Source organism: Vicugna pacos, chromosome X (genome assembly GCF_048564905.1).
Source record: "Vicugna pacos chromosome X, VicPac4, whole genome shotgun sequence".
NCBI lineage: Eukaryota > Metazoa > Chordata > Mammalia > Artiodactyla > Camelidae > Vicugna > Vicugna pacos.
In genome coordinates this window covers 52,432,775-52,452,862 of record NC_133023.1, presented here as the reverse complement: position 1 = coordinate 52,452,862, position 20,088 = coordinate 52,432,775, and the positions used below count along the sequence as shown (strand labels likewise).

Here is a 20,088-nt window from a genome sequence, read left to right as displayed (position 1 = left end):
GTTCCTTTAGTTCCTTAGACATGCTTTCCTTTAATTCTTTGAACATATTTAAGGTAGCTAATTTAAAATCATTTTCCAGTAAGTCCAATATCTGGACTTGCTCATGGAGAGTTTCTATTGATACCAGTTTTACTTGAGTATGGATCAATATTCTCTGTGTCTTTGCATGTCTCATAATTTCTTGTTGGAAAGAGTACATTTAAAATAATATAATCTGACATCTCTAGAAATTAGATCCTCCCCAACTCCCCAGAGTTTATTATAAAGTGTCTATTTTTGTTGTTTGCTTGTTTTTTGATCTCCTGGAGTAATTCTGTATTAACGTGTATATTTTTTGTTGTGTGAAGCCGCTGAAGTCTATAGGTTAACTTATTTTTCAGCTAATGATTGGACAGTGATTTCCTGAAATATTTTGAACCAATAAGTCTGCTAGCCTTTGCTGAAGGGCTTTGTGTATGTGTGTGGTAGGGCATGCCCTTAACATTCAACCAGTTTACAACTCTGCCTTACTATTCTCTCCCTGCTTGTGCAGGTCTCAAGGGCAGCCAGAAGAGAAAGATTAGGGCCTTTTCAAGTCTTTTGTTGACATACACACAGCCCAGAGTATATATACATTCCTTTTCAAATACATGTCTTTCTGGATTTCTAGGACTAAGTTGCAGTTTTGCAAAACCCCTCTCTGGGCATGTCATTCTCTATATTTTTTGCCAAGTGTTTTGTTCAACTTCTTGATAATTCCAACTTGTACATTGCTTCACTCCACCACAATCTTAAACAATTTCAGATTATTGTATTTGGTAAATGCCCCAATTGCAGCATAGTTTTCATAGGATGAGCTTTGGGTTAAGACAAGGAAACATATACTCTAAGAATGGAGATTTCCATACCTGTTTCAAACTTGACAAATAATGATATTTCTTATATAATTATGAGTTTACATGGTTTGGAGTGATGTTGTGAATGATAAGGAAATAAGTGTTTCATCCATGACAAGCATTTCTAGGTTATCTGTCAATTCTTTGGAGTCCAGATGTCACCCATCACATTTATCTAAAATATTTGAGTCTTTCCTGGAACTTCTCTTAGTACAGAGGCCAAATAAATAAGATGTTCTTTCCATGAAGAGCTGATAATTTATGCTTGTATCTTTGTGAATGTGATTTGTCTGCATTGTCTTATTTTTTTATTTGTTTATAAAGTGAGGATGGTAATAGTTACCTTTGAATACTTGGGAACAGTAAATAAAAAGTGTTGTGGAAAATCTTTCATAAACATTTTCAAGCTCTATTCAGATGTAAGGTAGAGTTTTCAAGTCTAAGTTATCTGGAGAAGAATGTTGATGCAATTAATGAGAAAGGGAATGACTGTAACTCCTTCCTCATTTCATTCTTTTACTTACAAAATACTGTAAATGTTAGAAATTATAATATTTGTGGTTTCTGAAATGTTTATATAATTCTAAATGAGGAATGATTTATAACTCTACCTTGCTTGGCTCAAGTAAAATTTATGAAATCCTAGTATGTGTGAAAGGGCAATATAATGAATATTTATATTTAATTTCCCTGAGTGAAACCGAGAGCACATGAGTAATTCTCGGCTTGCTTTTTTCTGTTGCTGGTCAAGGAGGCCAGAGAAAAGTTTTCCAGGCAAGGATCCAGTTTTGTGTTCTCTTTGCTGATGAAATGTGGAAGGCAGGGTGTGCATGCTCCTCTCACATTTATGTGGCCCAGATTTGAACTAGAAAATGTGATTCTAAAATGTGGAAATTTGAGAAGGCATCATAGCCTGGTATGTAGTTTCCAATCTCTGTAAGCCGATGATGATGATGATGATGATGATGATTATTGTAATTGTTGTTGTTGCTGTTATTTTCAATGATGTGTTCAAAGGATCAAGGCTTTAAATACTGAAAAGATGTACTCCTGGGAATAGGACATAGACAAGAAGGTAATAAAATTCTTGGCACATTAATATTCCAGCCAAATGCCTGAACATATTTTATTGTGTTTAACCATGATAGCCTAACCATGGTTACTTTTCATTGAAGGGAGTAGGTGCTGCTTGTATTGTCTCCCTTTCTATTAGGATGAAAGGAGAAACTCTCAGCACCTTGTGTATCTGATTTATGTGAAAGTGGAGGATGATGAAAGTAGAGTGAAAAGAGAAATAGGAAAAGGAAACCAAAATTATCAAGAATATGGTCTTAGTGTGCCATTTTAGTTGGTGAGAACAGTAGTCCTCAAGCTTTATTTTAGCTTTATTTAAAAGCATACTAATTCCCTAAGGGTTATATCAAAATACAGTTTCTGATTCAGCAGGTCTGGGGTGTGATATGGGAATGTGTATTTCCATCAAGCTCCCAGATAATGATGATACTTCTGGCCTGAAAGTCACTCTTGGAGTAGCAAAGTTGGAGATTTGGCTGGCTCTCTTGGTGAAGGTCACATTTGAAAAAATTAAGTAGAGATTATCTATCAAAAAGATGGCTGGTTGTGATTTAATTTTATATCATCATTAAACTTTTATATAATAAAATTCAAAATCATTGATCAAAAAGAAAAAAAATTGTCTGACTATACCACCCTCATTTTTTTCATCCATTATTTCCTTATTTTAGGTCCCTCAGTGAATACTCTGTGAGCAAGTTAAATTTATTCCTCTGCCAGAAAGTATCTTAGTCTAGGCTGCCATCTGGTTAAGTTGTGGAAAATGTCCAGATGTTGCCTATGTTGTCATGGAAAAGGCCCTAGAAAGGAAGACAGACTACCTCGCTTCTAGTTCCAGCTCTTCCAGCTAGTTCTGGGAGCTGAAGCTAATTTTTTCTTTGTGGAATGATTGTGGATATTTAGTGAGAGGTGAGAAAACATGTAGTCTATTGTTCATAATGGGAAGTCAGTAAAGCTTAAGGAGACCCACTTAGGAGTACAACTAAGTAGCTTTTATGTCTTACAGACTGGGTAGAACAAGTCAGAGAAGACAGGACTTGAGAATAAAACGTGCCCCATAACTTAAATGAAGGACTTCACTAAGGGATGTGTAATATTAGTTGCTCAAACCTTCCATTGAAGGTTTGATCTTTTGTTTAAAGTCTTCCCATGCAGTTTGCTACCTGATGGGAGCACTTCACTTTGCTTTTCTCCCGTCTGCCCTAACATAGGTGAGGGAATCAGGCAAAGGATAGCAGTGGTGAACATTTCTCTTGTTTTTCCTTCCTTTACAGATTATTCCTCTGCTGTTCAGAAATTTTCCCAGACGCTGCAGTCCTTTCAGTTTGATTTCATTGGAGACACTCTGACTGATGACGAGATTAACATTGGTAAGTCTTCAGCTACATGTGGCCCTGTGCCTCTCAAAGGAGGTCTGAGACCATACAGCCTCCTTGGGTTTTGGATATAGAGAACTTAGGCATCTTTATCCTTTCTGCCCCAGTGCCAAGCTCCTAGGAGACTGCTTAAGAATCATAACAAATCCTTCTCCCCTAGTCCCATTTTCTCCTCACACAAAAGGAATCAAATGATATCTCTCACATGTCCATTGAGGCCTTTGACTCAGTCTGCAGGGGGATTTTTCTTTAAAGATTCTAACATATGAAAATACATAAATTTTTGTAAAAGATAGATTAAAGAGTGATTTTGGGGGGATTTATTGTCCAAAATAATTGAAAGTAAGAGTCTTCTGAAGAATAAATTCCCCTAGAAAGTTTAAAACTATAATTTATATATGTATAGATTTTCAGGTAATAGGAGATTTGGCATCTCCATTGGGAACTGAATTTAACAACTCGCTTTATGGGCTGTGCAATTTTGGATTAGATATTTCCTCTCTCTGAGCCTTAGTTTTGTCCCTTTTAGAATTTGGTTAATATCTATCTCTCAGGGATGTTACAAAGAAGAGACTGAACAGTAGAAGTAAAAAGGACTTTGTGTTTCTGTTAGTTATGAAGTTAACGTAGTGTCAGCAAACTATGGCCCTTGGGCCAAATCTTGTCTGCTGCTTTTTTTTTGTAAATAAAGTTTTGTTGGTACAGCGTTAAGTGTTGTCTCTGGGTGCTTTTGTAGTACAACTGCAATGTTGAGTAGGAATAGCAGAGACTAGATAGTTTTCAAAGCCTCAAATATTTGCCCTCTGGCCTTTTAAAAAAATTGTTGGCCGGTGAGTTAAAGAGTTGGTGTAAAGCATTTGTTGGATGAGATCACAGAACTGCTCTGAATTATCTGATGTCACTGAAATAAGTTAGTAACACAAGGGTATTTATGAACCCAGACTAAAATATAAAAGTGTATTATTATTATTAAATCTTCATTGCAATAAATATGAATAATATAAGAGTATCAAATTACCTATGATAACAAGATATATTTCAGCACAGAAGCTATTGGATGTATTGACATATTATCCTTAAACTCTCTTCTGTACTTGTATCTATTTTATGTGTATGTAATTTTTTTAAACATTTTTATTGAGTTATATTATGTCATTTAACAATGTTGTGTCAAATTCCAGTGTACAGCACAATATTTCAGTTATACATGAGCATACATATATTCATTGTCACATTTTTTTCACTGTGAGCTACCACAAAATCTTGTATATGTAATTTAGTTCCTACTAAATATATAATTTTTCTTTTCAACCTTACATTTCATCATAAGCATTTTCTCATGTCATTTAAAAATTTTTGTAAGCTTGAGTGGGGGGCAAGGACACTGTTTTGTTCACTACTGTTTCCCTAGCATGTAGAGGAATGCCTAGCATATAGTAGATGTTTGTTGAATGAATAGTAGACATATTCAAGTTTCATCATTATAGGAGCTATATTTATATACTAATCAACTATTGTTGGAAATTTAGCTTATTTCCAATTTTTCCTAATTATGTATAATACTTCAGTGAGAATTTTTATGAGATTGATGACTATAGTTTTGGCTAAATGTGGCAGTGTAAGTAATGAGGCAGACATTTGCATTTGGATTATTTCTTTATTCACTCCACTTCATTCTACTTTCTGCAAATCTATCTTGGTCTAAGGACATAACTTATTTAAAAGTTAATATCATGGACTCTGGAGTCAGACAGCCCAAGTTTGAACTCTGGCTTTGCAACATATTGGCTGTGTAATCTTGGCAAGTGACTTCACCTCTCTGTTAATTTTTTTCCACCCGTAAAATGGGGATGAGGTGATTAATGCCAAGTGTACACAGTGCTTGAATAAATGTTAGCTATTTAACCATTATTGTTAGTACAAGATTTGATTATTTTGTACTTTTCAATGGAGACTGGATGTTTTTGTGTCCTCCACAAATTCATAGGTTGAAATTCTAACTGCCAATATCATGGTATTAGGAGGTGGGGCCTTTGGGAGGTAATTAGGTCATGAAGGTTGAACCCTCATGGATGGGATTAGTTCTCTTATAAAAGAGACTCCAGAGAGCTCTCTCACCCTCTTTCCATCATGTGACGATACAATGAGAAGTTGAGAGTCTGCAGCCTGGAAGAGAGTTCTCACCAAAGCCTGACCATGCTGACACCTTGATCACATACTTCCAGCTTCCAGAACTGTGTGAAATAAATTTCTGTTGTTTATAAGCCACCCAGTCTATGATGTTTTGTTATACCATATCAAACTGAGTAAGACAGAAATTGGTACTGAGAAGTGGGAGTGCTGCTTTAGCAAATACCTAAAAATGTGGAAGTGGCTTGGGCAGGGGCTGGAAGAGTTTTGAGGTGCATAATAGAGAAAGCCTAGATTGCTGTGAGTGGAATTTTAAAGGCGATTCTTCTGAGCACTCTGAAAGAAAAGAGAGTGGGAGAGAAAGCTTCACTCTTTCTGGGGAATACCTAAGTAATCAGGAACAGAATATTGATAGAAATATGGTTGGTAGAGTCCAGAGGAGTGTATAGCTCAGTGGTACAGTGCATACCTAGTATACATGAGGTCCTGGGTTCAATCACCAGTATCTCCACTTAAACAAACAAACCTAATCCCCCTCCCCCCAAAAAAAGCAAAAAAAAAGAGAAAAGGATGATGGAGTCCATTCTAATGAGGCCTCAGACAGAAATGAAGAACATGTTATTGGGCAATAGAAAAAAGGTGATCCTTATTGTAAAATGGTAAGTAATTAGGCCAAATCGTTTGTCTTCTACTATTCTTTGGAAGGTAAAACTTGCAAACAACAAAATTGGATATTTGGCTGAGGAGATTTCTAAGCAAAGTGTTAAAAGAGTGGATTGATGTCCCCTGACTCCTTATACTAAAATCTGAGAGGAAAGAAATGAAGAGAAAATGGAATTATTAAGCAAAATGGAACCAGAACTCAAAGACATGTCCATATTATAAAAAAAAGTGAAGTATGTTTGGAAGAGAACACTAAAAAGTGTGGTGAACCTACAATTTGATAAGATTAGTGTTGATGTGAACCAAGGACTTAATCAACCATCTCAACAAAAGCTAGGAACAGAGACGGTATTATACCAGCAGTAGTACTGCCTGCTAGGACTGAAGGAAACAGAGAAAGCAGGACAAACTGAAGAAAGACTTCTTACATCCTACAGGACCAGGCCATAGAGCAACTTGGCTGTGAATATGCACTATTTCTCAAGATAAGGGATGGAGGACCCTGAAAGTTATTCAGTGATCATCAGGGCTGCCACTCCCACCACAGGCCTAGAGTGCATAGACCCTGGTGAGGCAGGGCTGCCTCTGCCTAGATCTTAAAGGGCAAGACTAATACTCAGGGAGCTGTAGGGGTGAGGTCATTCTGCAGAACCATGAAAGTACAACACCCCTCCATGCTCCTTCAAGACAGAGAACCAAGGCATGAGCAGAGCCACTGAAGAGAGCAACCGTGTGTGCATCCCTCCACTAAACTTTAGGGGTGATATTGCTGCCTCAGTGGGTCCAGAAGACTGGACTGCTGCCCCAGTGGGTCTATAAAGCAGAGCGTGAAGCCAAAGAGCATTATTCTCAAGACTGAGGATCATATGGAGGTTGCCTTGCTAGGTGTTGGGCTTGCTTGGGACCTTCCTTCTTTCTTTTCTCCCTTTTGGAGTGGGAATGTCTATCCAATGCCTGTCCCATCATTGTATTTTGGAAACACGTAACTTGTTGGGTTTCACAGGTTCACAGCTAGAGAGGAATTTTGCCTCAGAAAAATTCATACCTGAGTCTCACCAATATTTGATTTAGATATTTAGAGAAAACTCTGGACTTTAGACCTAAGAGTTGATGCTCAAATGAGTTAAGACTTTTGGGACTGTTGGGATGGAATTAATGTATTTTACATGTGAGAAGGTTACGAATTTTGTGGAGCAAGGGGAGGAATGCAATGGACTATTTGTATCTTCCCAAAATTCATGTTGAAAGCCCCCTAACCCCCAGTGTGATAGTAACAGGAGTGGACCTTTGAGAAATAATTAGGTAATGAGGATGGAGCCCTCATGAATGGGATTAATGCCCTCATAACAGGGACCCCAGATTGCTCTCTAGCCCTCTTTTCATCATGTCAGGATACCGTGAGAAGTTAGAAGTCTTCCAGCCAGAAGAGGGCACACCCAGAACCCAACCATACTGGCATTCAGATGTTAGACTTCTAGCCTCGAGGACTATGAGAAATTTCTATTGTTTATACACCACCCAATCTATGGTATTTTGTTATAGAAACCCAAACTAAACATGTTTCTTTCTTAAAAATAACTACTACTTGCCTGTTAATTGGTAACCTTGAAGATTGCATATGCATGGTATGTGGAATTCCTATTTGTCTTTTTTTCTGCTAGAAGGATCTAATTTTGAACAGATGCCTGTTTTCCCTAAAGCCAACCAATGGATCTGGGATGTGTCTGATATCATCCTTTATGCTGAACTTTGTGTTTCAACTCTCTCACCCCTCGAACCCTAGCATAAATGTCAACTAGAGCTATGCAGGAAAAAAAACGGGTGTGCAAGCTTGAACATAATGGCTCATGAACAAAAATGTAAGTGACCACCCCTGACACCGCCAGGTTCTTATGGATATCTGCTGGCTGTGACACATACTGTATGCCTTACAATAACCCTTTAACTCAGTTAGCATTTGCCTGCCAATTCCAGAAACTCCTAGTTATCATCTGACTGTTGCTTTTAGGGATGCTGCCTCATGAACTGACCTTTATTGATGGGGACTGAAAAGAGATTTTGAGAATTTCAATGGCCTGTCATTGTCATTGTCTGTTGAATTTGTCATTTTGAAAGCTGGGATTTGTGGTGTTAGTGAGGGGAACAACCAGTGTTCCAACAGCTGAGGCTGAGGCTCTTTGGAGGCTTTGAGGAGAAATCTTAGCAATCTTACCAGGAGGCTATTGTTGGGAAAGAACAGTTGCTTTGGAAGCTGAAACAGCAGAGTGTGCCATGCCCTCCAATTGCCAACACTACTGGCTCTGAATCAATACATCTTCTGTTTCACTGGAAAAACTTGGTAAAATTATATTTAGGATGGAATTTTGGGTTGAACTTTTAGATTTCACATTACATGTGAAGAGAGTCTTACAGTTCTTTCCATAATGGATTGTAAAAAGAGTTTAGATAAAATATTTGTAAACATAATGATTTCTAATTTCAGAGAAGATGGATATTACATTTAACTTATAAAAATGGATGAATGCAATCTTTACAAAAACTCTTCAGCTATAAGATAAGAATACTGACATAATATACCAACCATATAGTTAGAAGACACCAAGAATACATGAAGACTATCAAGAAATGAGAATTTATAATCTGAAGTAGTCCTAAACATCTGTATACTAATAAAATTCCAAATGTAACAGATATGAGTCCCCAATTAAAACCACTGATTTCAAGATGCTAATTTCAAATTAAAGAAGTAATGTTACAATCAAATTAACATTTAAAAAATACTTAAATTACAACTGATAACACTTCACTGTTTTCTATTATCAGGCAAGGCAGCACCAGGACTCTGATAATTAGAAACATATCATGGACAAGGAGGCCATTGACAATTTTCTAGGAACTTCCTGTATAGCATATAATAGCTAAAATATATTTATTAAAATATTTTACCTATACAAATTTAACCCAGGGTAGGCTAAGCATTTCCTTTGATTTGAAAATGCTTTGTGTGCAACTCAAATGATAAAAATGATAAAACCAAAAGTACCAAAACTGTGCATTGGACAGTTTAAAAGACATGATTGTATTCAAACTATTTCCATAGGGAGAATCTTCATTAATAAGGAATATTTTAAAGAAAAGGAAGAAAACTTGGGATATTATAGAGGCAGGTAAAAAAGGAAGTCATCTGCAAGTCTTGTGGGAGTTATAAGGAAGGATAGTGATGGGTTTTTTATGCAAGGGCAGATTGGTCTTTTGCAGTTTAGCTGTTTTTCAGAACTTAAAAGGGTATTTCTTAACTGTCTCTACTTTCCTGGAGCCCAGGGCTCAGATAAAGTTCAGCATTGTTAGTGGTGTAGGATTCACAAATCAGTGCATGACCCAGAGTGCTTTCAAAGGGAAATGCCAGCTCCTAGGGTCCTAAACATCCCATGGGGGTGTTTGATTGAAGAAGATGGCATGCATGCAGAATGAGGAGACTGCAAGGCATGAGTGTCACCCTCCCCAATTCTCATGGACTTCTTATACTCGCCTGCTGTGTTTCCCATCTGACTGATCTATAGACTGCTGGATAGGTGCCAGCTAGGGGCAAGTAGATGGTCTAAAACAATCCTAACACATTTCTGATTGCAGACTGGGAGAATGAGTGAAGTGAATGTCAGTTGTCTAGGAACATCCTTCAATAGGCTCAGGCTTCAGGCCCCTCTGCCATTCACTCCTACCCTGTTATAAAGGTCTCATAGACTCTTGTAACTGCATAATCTTAGCTTGCCCTTCAATCCTGTCCTTGCCACCAACTTATATCCATGGTAATGACCCTTTTAATACCTTGGCTTACTGGTTCTCTATGGGGAGTTGATAGGAGTTAGACACATGATCTTACAGTTGGCTGAAACTTGTTTCAGATTTTTACCTATTTTTAAGCTGTGTGATCTTACACAGCTTTTATTTTAAAAAGTAATAATTGAGTGTATTGGTATTTCTGCATTATAGTAAAAATGTGGAATAGAGAAAACCATATTAATAGCTTTCATTTGCTGAGTACCTACTAGGTGCAGAATAGTTTACATACATTGTTTAATTTTCAGAGAAATTCTAAAGAGGTTGACTGAAGCTAGGGGAGGTTAAGAAACTGTTAGAAGATGACAAGATACTATACGTAGAAAATCCTAAAGACACCGTCAGAAAACTACTAGAGTATATCAATGAATTTGGTAAATTTGCAGGATACAAACTTAGTATAAGAAATCTGTTGCATTTCTATACACTAACAACAAACTGCCAGAAAGAGAAATTAAGGAAACAGTCCCATTTACTATCCCATCAAAAATAATAGAATACATAGGAATAAACCTACCTAAGGAGGTAAATGAACTGTACTTGGAAAACTATTATAAACTAATGAAAGAAATTGAAGATGACACAAACAGATGGAAAGGTATACCATGTTTCTGGATTGGAAGAATTAGTATTGTTAAAATGACCCTACTACCTAAGCCAATGTACGGATTGAATGTAATCCCCATTAAAATATGAAGGACATTTTTCACAGAACTAGATCAAGTAATTTAATAATTTGTATGGAAACACAGAAGACTCTGAATAGCCAAAATAATGTTGAAAAAGAACAGAACTGAAGGAATCATGTTCCCTGACTTCAGACTCTACTACAAAGCTACAGTACTCAAAGCAATATGGTACTGTCACAAAAACAGACACATAAATGGAACAGGAGAGAAACCCGAGAAATAAACTCATGCACTTATTGTCAATTAGTCTATGACAAGGGAGGCAAGAATGAATATATAGTGGAGAAAAGACTGTCTCTTCAATAAGTGGTGATGGGAAATGGATGGCTACATGTAAAAGAAACATTAGAACATTCTCTAACATCATACACACAAGTAAACTAAAAATGGATTAAAAGTTTAAACATAAGATCAGAAAACATAAAGCTTCTAGAGTAAAACATAGGCAGAACACTCTGACATAAATCCTGGCTATGTTTGTTTGGATCTGTCTGTGAAAGCAAAGGAAATAAGAGCAAAAATAAACAAATGGGACCTAATAAAACTTAAAAGCTTTTTCACAACAAAGGAAACCATCAACAAAAGTAAAAGACAGCCTACTGAATGGGAGAAAATATTTGCAAATGATATGACTGAGAAGGGAAGAGATCCAACATACATAAACAGCTCATACAACTCAACATCAAAAACAAACAAACAACTCTATTAAGAAATGGGAAAAAGACCTGAATAGACATTTCTCTGAAAAGGGAATGCAGATGGCCAATGGGCACATGAAAAGATCCTCAGCATCACTAATCATCAGGGAAATGCAAATCAGAACCATAATGAGATACCACCTCACACCTGTCAGAATGGCTATTATCAAGTAAATAACAAATTTTGGTGGGAATGTAAATTGGCATAACCACTGTGTAAAACTTTATGAAGATTTCTCAAAAACCTAAAATAAGAACTACCATATGACCCAGCAATTCCATACTCCTGAGTATATATCAAAAAACCCAAAAAACCACCCCCCCCAAAAAATGAAAGCACTAATTCAAAAAGATACATGCACCCTATTGTTCATAGCAGCATTATTTACAATTGTCAGCATATGGAAGCAGACTAAGTGTCCATCAACAGGTGACTGGATACAGAAGATATTGTATATATACACAATAGGGGTTCAGCCCAGATGGTGAAGTAGAGAGATTCATAGCTTGCCCTCTCCCACAAATGCACCAAGAATTGCATCCATAAATCCACTGAATTGCACAGAACACCTACTGAACTCTGGCAGAGTGTGTCTTGCTTTGAAACACAGGAGGATTCTCACAAAATATTGTAAGAAAAACAAAAAGAAAAAAGAAAAAAATGATGCAGGACCAGTCCTATAGTGAGGGAGCAGCATAGGAAGAAAGGCACCCTTACACTGGGAAGCTCCTTCTCCAGACGGGAGGTCAGTTGGGACAGAAGCAGAGCTTCTGAGGCTCGGAGGAGAAAGTGGCAATCACTCAGCAGACAGAACTAAGGGAAACTGACATGGAAGGCCCCTGCAATCCCTGGCCCTAGACACAAGCCAGCAAAGATAAGCCAGGAAAGGCTGCTGGAGATCGGTGAGGACCCCAGGCAGAGGGCTGGGGCCCAATGCACAGAGGCAGTCTCAGGAGACTAGAGGGCAGTGTGAGCTCTGGCTAGGGGTGTGGGTGGAACAGAACAGCCTGGGACCCCATAAAAAAGCACCACTTTTGGTGTATGTGTTAGGGGAGGAGCTCAAGGCAGCCACACCATATCCATGTTGTCCTCTTGGCTCCACTACTGGTGTGCTCTCATGAGAAGAGAGGTGGGACTCAGTCATAGCCATCACTGCTGTGTGGAGGTGGGGCTGAAAGCTGAATCCATACCTAGTGGCACTGCAGCTTCTCAGGTGGGACTGAGATTTATTTACAGCCCTAGGCAGAGAGGGTAGATTTGCTTTCTCTGGACACTTTATGGACCTGTGCCTCTGGGATGAACAAGCAGTGAGCAGAGTTCTGGCTCATGTTGGGGGTATGTGTAAGTGTTTACAACAGGCAGGCATACCAGACCTTATGTGGAGGTGTGGCTGGGGTCTGTGCTGACCCTGTTGTGCACCACAGATTCAAGTGTGTGACTGCATGATTACTATGGCAAGTCCTAGTGCCTGACATTGGCAGATCTCCACTGGTGGTTCCTGGGGCTCAGAACCTGGAGGACACCAGAGCAGGTGCCTGACATTCCTTCAGCTAAGGCAGGGACAAAGGAAGCATCAACAAAGAGCACTTTTTAAGTACACATAACATGACAGACAACACCACAGAGGGCACTTCCCAGGGACATCTCCTGCCTACCCTTCTTCCAGGTGAAGAGCTCTAATCCTGCCTACTACACACCGTAACTCAGAAATGGATGTGGAAGCCTTTATTGCAGGAACAGGGGAGCAGACCCAGCCCATGTCAAGGCTGTGACAACCAAAGAACAAAAAAGGAGGCCCCACTCAACAATGTTCAGAGCAGGCCCTGAACACCACAACACCAACTACACCCCCAATCAAAGGGATAACAGCCAACACTCATGGAGGAAAGACATGGCAACCATCCATACTAAGAACAGCCAACACAACAATAGTATTAGATGCACACAGTCTACACAGGAATGCTCCCACTTTAAATAAAAACAAACAAAAAAACAAAAACAATCCTTCAAAACCACAGTAGATAACTGATATGCCTAAATCCATAGAGCCACAGAAATACAAATAAAATGAAAAAGCAGGGGTACTACTCCCAATTAAAAGAACAAGAGAAATCCCCTGAATGAACAATGAGATAGACCTCGACAGTCTACTAGATCAGTACTTCAAAGAGGAAATGATAAAAGTACTGAATGAAATAAAGAAGCTATGAATAGAGAAAGAGAATACTATGAAAAGGAAATAAATAACTATAAAGAAGAGCAAATAAAGACAGAAAACTCAATTACAGATAAGAGCTAAGCAAAAGGCAGTCAAAAGCAGACTAGATAATGCTGAGGAATGAATAAGTGACTTAGAAGACAGGATAATAAAAGTGACCCAATCAGAACAGCAGACAGAAAAGCAAGTAAAACACAATGAAAGCAATATAAGGGACCTATGGGATAATATAAAGCATGCCATCCTACACATGATAGGGGTCCCAGAATGAGAAGAAAAAGAAAAGGAGGTTGAAAAGGTATTTGAAGAAATCATGACTGAAAACTTTCCAAACATAAAGGAAACAGATGTGTAAGTATAGGAGACACAGAGGGTCCCAAACAAGAACTCAAACAGACCTACACCAAGACATATTATCATTAAGATGGCCAAAGTTAAAGACAAAGAAAGGATTCTAAAGGCAGCAAGAGAAAAGCAAAGAGTGAGTCACAAGGGAACCCCCCCATAAGGCTCTCAGCTGATTTCTCTACACAACACTGCTGGTCAGAAGGAAGTGGCAAGATATATTCAAATTCCTGAATGAGAAAAAGCTGCAGCCTAGGATACTCTATCTGGCAAGACTATCCTTTAGAGTAAAAAGTGAGATAAAAATTTCACAGACAAGTAAAAACTAAAGTAATTCAGCAATATTAAACCTATGCTAAAAGAAATATTGAAAGGTTTACTCTAAATAGGAAAGAAACGAGAAGCTATAGAAGTGAGAAAATCATAATTGGAAAGCTAAAGATGAAACTGACAAGGGCTTAATTTCCAGAATATGTAAACAGCTCATACAACTTAATAAGAAAAAAAAAGTCACCTAATCCAAAATGGGCAGAAGACCTAAACAACCAATTCTCTAATGAAGATAATACAAATGACCAATAGGCACATGAAAAAATGCTCAATATTGCTAATCATGAGAGATATGCTAATCAAAACTACAAGGATATTTCACCTCACATTAGTCAGAATGGCCATCATTCAAAATTCCACAAATGATAAATGCTAGAGAGGGTGTGGAGAAAAGGGTACCCTCCTACACTGTTGGTGGGAATGCAGTTTCATGCACCTATCATGGAAAACAATATGAAAATTACTCAACAGGCAAAAAATAGACTTACCATATGATCCAGCAATCTTACTCTTGGGCATCTGTCCAGAAGGAACCTTAATTCAAAAAATACCTGCACCACAATGTTCATAGTGGCACTGTTTACCATAGCCAAGACATGAAAACAACCTAAATGTCCATTGACAGATGACTGGATAAAGAAGATGTGATATATTTATACAGTGGGATACTACTCAGCCATAAAAAAAAAAATAATGCCTTTTGCAGCAACATGGATGGGCTTGGAGAATGTCATTCTAGATGAAGTAAGCCAGAAAGAGAGAAATACCATGTTATCACTTATATGTGAAATCTTAAAAGACAAACAGACTTCCTTACAAAACAGAAGCAGACTCATAGACATAGAAAAGAAACTTTGGTTACTAGGTTGGGAAATGAGTTGGACGGGATAACTTAAGAGTTTGTGATTTGCATAGAGTAACTACTATATATAAAATAGATAAACCACAAGTTTATACTGTATAGCACAGGGGACTGTATTCAATATCTTGTAGTAACTTATGGTGAATAAGTATATGAAAATGAACACATGTATGTTTATGTATGGCTGAAGCATTCTGTTGTACACCAGAAATTGACACAACATTGTAAACTGCACTTCAATTTTATATATGTATATAATTTATATATATCTTAATGTATTTATATATATTTAATATTATATATTAATTAATATATAAATAAATTATACATGTATATATAAAGTAGAAAGAATACACACAATGGAGTATTATTCTGCCATAAAAATGAAATTTTGCCATTTGCAGCAACATGGACAGACTTGGAGGTTATTATGCTAAGTTAAATAATTCAGACAGAGAAAGACAAATTCCACATGATATCACTTATATGTGGAATCTAAAAAATACAACAACCTAGTGAATATAACAAAAATGATGTAGACTTACACATATAGAGAACAAACTTGTAGTTACCAGTGGGAGAGTGAAGATGGAGGGCCAGTATTTGACAGGGGAATAAGAGGAAAAAATATTATGTATAAAATAAGCTACAAGGATATGTTGTGCTACATGGGGAATATAGTCAATATTTTATAATAAGCATAAATGGATCATAACCTTTAAAAATTGTTAATCACTCTATTGTACACCTGTAAGTTATGTAATATTGTACATCAACTTTTCTTCAATAAAAAAGAAAAACTTGCCCAGGATAATATAGCTAGTAAGTAGCTTAAGTGGGATTTTAAATCAGTTCTTGTTTCTGAAGTTTATATATATTCCACTCAAAGAACCACAATTATTTTGATGTATTTCCTTCCAGCATTTTATTTTGCTCTGAACATAATTTTCTATACATAGTTGTCATATTTTTTAATATTTTACGTACACCATTTACATAATTTTTTTGTATTCTACTTTTAAAATATAATGTTTTTAAATATAATGTTTCACCCTAGACATTTTGCTGTTTTCATAAAATTTTGTGTACTCGTCCTTTTGATAGCTGTTGTAATAGTTCATTAAGTGGACATACTTAATCATTCCCCTATAATTGGACATTTTATTTGTTTTCAATTATTAATTGTCATCAATAATGTTGAATGCTTATGTTTGAGCATAAAGATTTTCTCTATGTGACCTGGATTATTTTTTAAGCAGGGTTTCACAACAGTGAATTTCCTGGCTAAAAGGATATAAACAATCTTAAGCCTTTTGATCCATATCTTCAGGCTTCTTTGAAATTTATTATCATTTTGGAAGGCAGTGTATAATAATCTTAGGAAATTTATGTGTCCTTGCTGCACCTCAATTTTCTCTTTAATAAAATTATAATGATAAATAATATAAAATTTGTGAAGCATATATCATCATTCCTTTCCTTCCTCTCCCTTTCTTAACTTTTTGCTCTTTTCTCTGTTGAAGTTTTCCAGAGATAGGTAATTCTTGCTTGGCAATCCTTTTAATACTCTAGACATTATTGAAGGGTATTGCAGTTAGTTTTCTAAGCCATGGTTTGTAGTGGTGTTGGTGCAGCAAATGTTTCTGATGGTTTAGCAGGCCTATTTTCTTCCTTTTTTAGCCAGTTTTATTAGTCACCATTCCTCTTATCTGAAGAGAGTGCAAGAGTTTAACTCTTCCCTGTTCTTTAGTAACTATTTTCTTATACAGCAGTGCAATGGATAGTTTGATCTTACTAATGCTTTTGTTGTCTTTCCCTGAACTTAGAGAATCATTTGCAGGGTTGTCTCTTAGAAAGTGCTGTAATGATCTATGAGTTTGGTTAAAAATATGACAGGAAAGAGGCCTTATATGAATTCATGACTCTAAGCCAGAAATAACTATGGTCCAAACTTCCTGTTTCAGCCATTGAATCATTTCTCAACTCACTATATTCATGAGCAAGAAAGAGTGAATTGAGGCCTTTTAGTGAATCAATACACCGTTTGTGAGGCAATTAGAGAGAGAAAAGTACATGACAAAGTACTTTTGCTGTCACGGGAGGCACATTGTTATCTTAAAGTGGTTAGACTGATTATTGAATTAATGTCCCCTTCTGACTGTACAACTAACTGTGTGACCTTGAAAAAAATCAGTTCCAATCTCTGGACCTTCAACTTCATACAAATAAAATGATAGTTGGACTAAGATAAATGATATGTAAAAGTTTGTGCCTTTTAGACAGTAGGCAAACAGAATGCAGAAACTACCTTGACTTTGTCAATACTTATACCCTGTTGTCATATACTTCAGTGGGTTTTCTGATCATCAAATAAATATACTTATAAGGCCTTTTAGGGGCCAGACATTGAACAATAGGATTTTCCTTGACTCAGTAACTTAATTGATTTAACAATTACTGAAGCTCTTGTGACTAGAAAGTAAGGATTAAAAAGCTCTGATCTACAAAGGAAATGGTTGAGAAATGACCTCTGAAAAGCTGCTCCTTCATAATAGCAGTCAAAACACTGGCAAAAATTGCCCAAATCAACTTTTTATGAGCTCTAGAAATTAACTAAAATTTGCAACAATATACTGTGTGCATATTCAAGAAAAATTGCTAGATAACTGAAAGAACAGTGAGCTTTGTGGTGTTTTAACTTGCCCTATTCCCACCCCCTCTCTCTAGTTCCATAGCAACCTTGAAAACTAATGGTTGCAATAGTTGCTGAAAAAGCCCACCACTCTAGCCACTGTTGGAGAGGGAAGAATGAATTTCAAGCTCCTCTAATGCTGAAAAATAATCACTTGTAGGTCTTATTTGTATTGACTCAGAGCTGACTTACTTCAACTGGATTTTTTCAAGCCATTTGTCAAAAACAATTAGTGGTAATTTTTCAGCACTGCAGTTGCCTCAGTCAAGGAAAAGAGTAGTAGGAAACATGAAATTGAACAATAAACTTGAGAAGAAAAACTGGAGAATGTGACATTCATAGAGAGCTTTGAAATTTTGCAACATATTCCTGGAAATATAGAAAGTCATGAACACGGGCTTTGCTCATGTCCAAGTTTTGCACCTGTCCAGAAGACTCAGCCAGATTGTTTATAGCTCTGCCTTAGTTTTCATGTCCTGCTTGCACAGAGCTGCAAAGTCAGAAAGAATTTAAGAGATTAGAGCCTTCTCAAGTGTTTTCTGTGTCTTCAACAAATGCCAGGGACTTATTATTTTAAAGCATTTAAATAAATCTCTGTCCAATCATTAGCTGACCACTAAGTTAAATGACCTGAGACTTCAGTGTCTTTACTTGACAAAAAATACAGACTTTATAGAATTATTTCATGAAGTCACTAAACAAACAGCAACAACAAAAAAGGAGTGGGGGTTATTTTCCAATGTCATCACATTTCATTACTTAAAATGTTCATTTTTCAACAAAATTATAAGACACAAAAAGTGAGAAAACATGACCTAACAAGAAGGATAAAAATAAATGAATAGAAACCCTCCCTGAGGATTCCAAGTCATTGCACTTCATAGAAAAATATTTTTAAGTAGTTAGTTTAAATATATAAATATATTTATTTAAAATAAAATTGTAATCTATTCAATTAATAAAAAAAGAACCATTTAAAATTATGTGGTTGAAAACTACCATAACTAAAATTAACAATTCACTACAGGGTGCTGGAGTAGATAGAATTGGTGAACTTAAATACAGATGAATTGAGAGTATTCAATTTGAGAAAAAGAAAGAAAAATATAATTAAGAAATTGAATGGAACCTTAGCAACCATGAGATACCATCAAACATAACAGCACATGTATCATACATGTGTATCGGAAAAGAAGAGAGAAAAGGCATAAATAATATTTGTGTTAAATGTAAACAGGTGGAACTGTCCAATCAAAAGGCAGAGTTTGATAGAATGTATATACAAACATGATCCAACTATATTTTTTCTAGAAGGGTCACACATTACCTTCAAAGACATAAGTAAGTTGAAAGTAAAATGATGGAATATGAAAAACCATGCAGACATTATAAAATAGAACTAGATAAGCTATATTAACACTGGACAAAGTTAAATTTAAGAAACAAATTGTTGATAGAGATAAGAAGGGCATTTTATTATGATAAAAGAGTCAATTGAACAAGAAGACATAACAATTACACATATATATCCATCTAAATATAGACTCACAGACAAACTTATGGATACCAGGGGGTAGAGTGGGTGGGGAGGGATAAATTGGGAGTTCTGAATTTGTAGATACTAACTACTATTTATAAAATGGATGAACAAGGTCCTACTGTATAGCACAGGGAAGTATATTCTATACTTTGTAATGGCCTATAATGAAAAATAATATGAAAAGTAATGTGTGTGTGTATATCATGGTGTACAACAGAAATTAACAACATTGTAAATTGAGTGTACTTCAATTAAAAAATAAAAAAAACAACAGAACTCCAAAATACAAGAAGCAAAGCTTAAAGGCTTGAAGGAAGGATTGGACAAATCAGTAATGATTGTGGGAGATTTCAACACCTCAGTTTCAACAATGAATAGAATAACTAGACAGAAGATCAACAAAGAAATAGAAGAGTTGAACAACACCATAAATCAAGTATATCTAACAGGCATTTACAGAACACTCCATCCAAGAGCAGTAGAGTATATTATTTTCCTTTGCATCTAGAATATCCTCCAGGAGAAACTGTAGGTTAGAGCAGAAAACAAGCCTCAATAAACTAAAAAATCAAAATCATAAAAAAATATTTTTGCTAAGTACATTGGAATAAAATTTGGAAACAACAAAGTTGAAAAATGTATAAATAGGTAGAAATTAAACAGCATATTTCTAAATGATGAATGGATTAAAGAGGGAATCTCTAGGAAAATGAGAATACTTTGCAATGAATGAAAACAAAAACACTGTACACCATACC

The 20,088-nt window shown here is 36.3% G+C and overlaps 1 protein-coding gene across 3 annotated transcripts in view; it reads left to right on the top strand.

Annotated features, from left to right (window-relative positions):
* OPHN1 (oligophrenin 1) overlaps positions 1-20,088 on the top strand; it is a 564,560-nt gene that overhangs the window by 188,550 nt on the left and 355,922 nt on the right. For all 3 annotated transcript variants that reach the window (XM_072956529.1, XM_006215235.4, XM_015248679.3), the window contains exon 3: positions 3,224-3,319. In XM_072956529.1, the coding sequence (XP_072812630.1) occupies positions 3,224-3,319 (96 nt within the window). The remainder of the gene's footprint in view (positions 1-3,223; positions 3,320-20,088) is intronic.